We start from the raw sequence: 3406 nt of genomic DNA on the forward strand, positions 1-3406 counted from the left end.
GTGTGTGTGTGTGTGTGTGAGAGAGTGTGTGTGTGTGAGCGTGTGTGAGCGTGTTTGTGTGAGCTTGTCTGTGTGTCTGTGAGTGTTTTTGTGTTTGTGTGTGTGTCTGTGTGTTTGTGTGTGTGTCTGTGTGTTTGTGTGTGTGAGCATGTGTGCGTGTGTGTGTGAGTGAGTGTGTGTGTGTGTGTGAGCGTATCTGTGTGTCTGTGAGTGTGTCTGTGTGTTTGTGTGTGTCTCTGTGTGTGTGTGTGTGTGTGTGTCTGTGTGTGTGTGAGTGTGTGAGTGTGTTAGTGTGTGTGTGAGCGTGTGTGTGTGAGCGTGTGTGTGTGAGCGTGTGTGTGTGAGCGTGTGTGTGTGAGCGTGTGTGTGTGAGCGTGTGTGTGTGAGCGTGTGTGTGTGAGCGTGTGTGTGTGAGCGTGTGTGTGTGAGCGTGTGTGTGTGAGCGTGTGTGTGTGAGCGTGTGTGTGTGAGCGTGTGTGTGTGAGCGTGTGTGTGTGAGCGTGTGTGTGTGAGCGTGTGTGTGTGAGCGTGTGTGTGTGAGCGTGTGTGTGTGAGCGTGTGTGTGTGAGCGTGTGTGTGTGAGCGTGTGTGTGTGAGCGTGTGTGTGTGTGTCTGTGTGTGTGTGAGTGTGTGAGTGTGTTAGTGTGTGTGTGAGCGTGTGTGTGTGTGTGTGTGTGTGGTACCTTTGAGGTCCAGGTTCCTGGCTCCGTTAGAGTGCTGTGTCACGGTGCGAGAGTCGATCTTGAGCGTGTGTACGTTATTGGTGTCGCGTGAAACCACCACGTTGTGCCACTGATTGTCGTTGAGCGGCTTCTCCGAGTTTCCCTTCATCAGAGACGGGCCGTTCCCCAGGTCAAACACATAGTGAACGTACCTGAAACACACACACACAGGTCACCTCAAACACGCGCTGAGATTCATATTATCAAACCCTAACAGAACGCTGAGTCAGTGAAATAATTGTGTTTTCACCACTGACAGCGGCACTTTATTTATTCTTTATTTAGACTAAACAAACACACATTTTTGCGCTCAACATACAGTAAACTTAGTGTGCATTTGTACATGCAGTTTTTGCTTAGTCTAATATACACTATTTAATCTAAATAAAGGTGATTTTCTTAACAATGCTCGCGCACTGAAGCAGATTTCTGAATATGCCACACTTGTTTGTCTACTTTAGAGTTCAGCAGCTCTAGAAAGGTTTTATATTTTGAGTTCTGATTGAACTGTGTCCTTATTTTCGCAGCACAAATGAGCGAGTCACTCTTGCCTGAATGAAACTCATTTCCTGCGCTCTATTTATTCTAATACCGTAGTAAATGTTGCTCTCTGGTGTTTTCTCCGCGTTTACTGTAATTTCCCTTCAAATATTGATTATAAAACACTGCATTTATTGTGTTCGTCGCAGATAAAAACTGTGAAAAATGAGCTGCATTCTTTGACTGCTCGTAACGGCGTGAACAATGACTGCGCCGAAGCACTTTAAACACGGCTCTGGCTCCCACACCGCACATCTGTTGCTTAGAAACACAGTTCTCCAGAACAATCAGAGTCTCTGCAGGGCTTGTGTGTGAGGTGAGTCAGTGTTCACTCGTCTTCCACACATACAAACCTTCTGCACTGACAAACAAGCTGCTGCTCATCTTCATTTCACACGCTTATCTCCATCTGTACCATTAGCACTCACCAGATGCACCTGAGAGGAGATCTGCAGCCAAGTACGAGGAGCGCTAAAGCTATTCAAGTTCTAAAATGTCTGAAACTGAAAATAAATTACACCTATAAAATATGATTAAATATTAAAATTATAAACAATAACAAGTACAAAAGCACATAACAAAATTACAAAAACCTAAACTAAAATTAAAATAAAAACAAAGCATAAAAAAGAAATGTCAATTCAAAATATGAATAAATATCTGTATATAATACTAAAAATAACGTTTACATTATAGATACATTTAAGCTGAAGTACTGCTAAAATTAAAACTTAAATAAAAATAAATCTACAAAAGTATAAAGAAAAGTTAAATATAAAAGGCACACACATTACTCAAATGAAAATATAAATCAATGTGCAAAAAGTAAATTCTAAATATTAATAATTCCTGTAACAGTACAGAAGTAATACTAAAATAACACTCACAAACAAGCCATTAAGCAATGGTTTTATCTTAAGTTTAAGGACTATAAATACTAAAGCTGAAATAAATGAAATCTACAAAAAATATATTTAAAAAGTGACAAAAGCACAAAAAAATGACTACAATTAAAATTTAATTGAAAACTGAAATTATAAAACCAAATGGCAATTCTAAATATTAATAAATACAATAATAGTACATAAATAATACTAAAATAACACTGTTAACGCAAAGCAAAACTTGTTATTCACAGAAAGATCTCTTTAATATCTCAATTATTTCTCAAGGAAAACCACGTGATGCAAATGCAGACCTTTGCTGAAAATGAGCTCCGCAATCTCAGTCTCCTCTGGAGTTTCAGAAGAGATCTCAGACTGAGCTCAGATCTGTCAAGATACCAAAGTCTCAACATGAACTGCATGCACATGTTTTTAGGAATAAAATGTTATAAAACCTCATGTGAATGAAATATGAACAAACCCCACAGTAAAAACCTTCAGAACGTACAGAGGAAAAAAACTCTAAGTCTTGGTGTCTGTAAGTGCTGCTGAAGTGCAGGAAAAACTCTTTAAAGATATGTTTAGTAATTCAAATCTACAGACGCAAATAGATGAAGTCTAATAACAAACACTTCAATGTGTATTTCAGATGTTTTCTTTCCACTAGCTAAAAAGAAGAAAGTCATAAAAGGAGCTAATCAGAAATGCTGTGTCTGTCACTCATTTGTGCGTTCTGATTGGCTGATGTTTCTGTGGTGGGTGGGGTTCGGGGCTTTAAATAGTCACTGTTTGCTATTAAACTGCAGTTTCATCTTCCTCCCACCTGAGCTCATGAGCAAATGAAGCTTGATGAAGAATGAGTTTCTACCTTCCACAGTCACGTTATCCACAGACAGCTGCAGGTTCCTCCCGCGCCGGACCACTTTCACTGAGTGCCACTCGTTATCATTCAGTTTCTGACCGGCCGTCAGGATCTCTGGACCTTTACCTGCAGCAGGAGAGAGCGGTCAGATACACACACTCTCTCTCTCTCACACACACACACACACACACAACAGAGGGCAGTACAGACTCTCACTCATGCACGCACGCGCGCACACACACACACACACACACACACACACACACACACACTCACACTCACACTCACACACTCACACACACACTCTCACTCACACACACATGCACGCACGCGCGCACGCGCACACACACACACACACACACACACACACACACTCACACTCACACTCACACACACAC

At 41.2% G+C, this 3406-nt stretch overlaps 1 protein-coding gene across 1 annotated transcript in view; it reads right to left on the reverse strand.

The window, feature by feature from the left end:
- Positions 1–683: 683 nt before the first annotated feature.
- The window catches only part of LOC107564582 (neurexin-2-like), a gene marked incomplete at its 3' end in the record, with an annotated part of 375377 nt that continues 372654 nt past the window's right edge, over positions 684–3406 (reverse strand). The window contains exons 11-13 of the mRNA XM_016249689.1: positions 2970–3134; positions 2777–2813; positions 684–874 (exon numbers count right to left, since the gene is read on the reverse strand). Of these exons, the coding sequence (XP_016105175.1) occupies positions 684–874; positions 2777–2813; positions 2970–3134 (393 nt within the window). The remainder of the gene's footprint in view (positions 875–2776; positions 2814–2969; positions 3135–3406) is intronic.

The sequence above is a fragment of the Sinocyclocheilus grahami genome, unplaced genomic scaffold, assembly GCF_001515645.1.
Source record: "Sinocyclocheilus grahami isolate Dianchi unplaced genomic scaffold, SAMN03320097.WGS_v1.1 scaffold948.1, whole genome shotgun sequence".
NCBI lineage: Eukaryota > Metazoa > Chordata > Actinopteri > Cypriniformes > Cyprinidae > Sinocyclocheilus > Sinocyclocheilus grahami.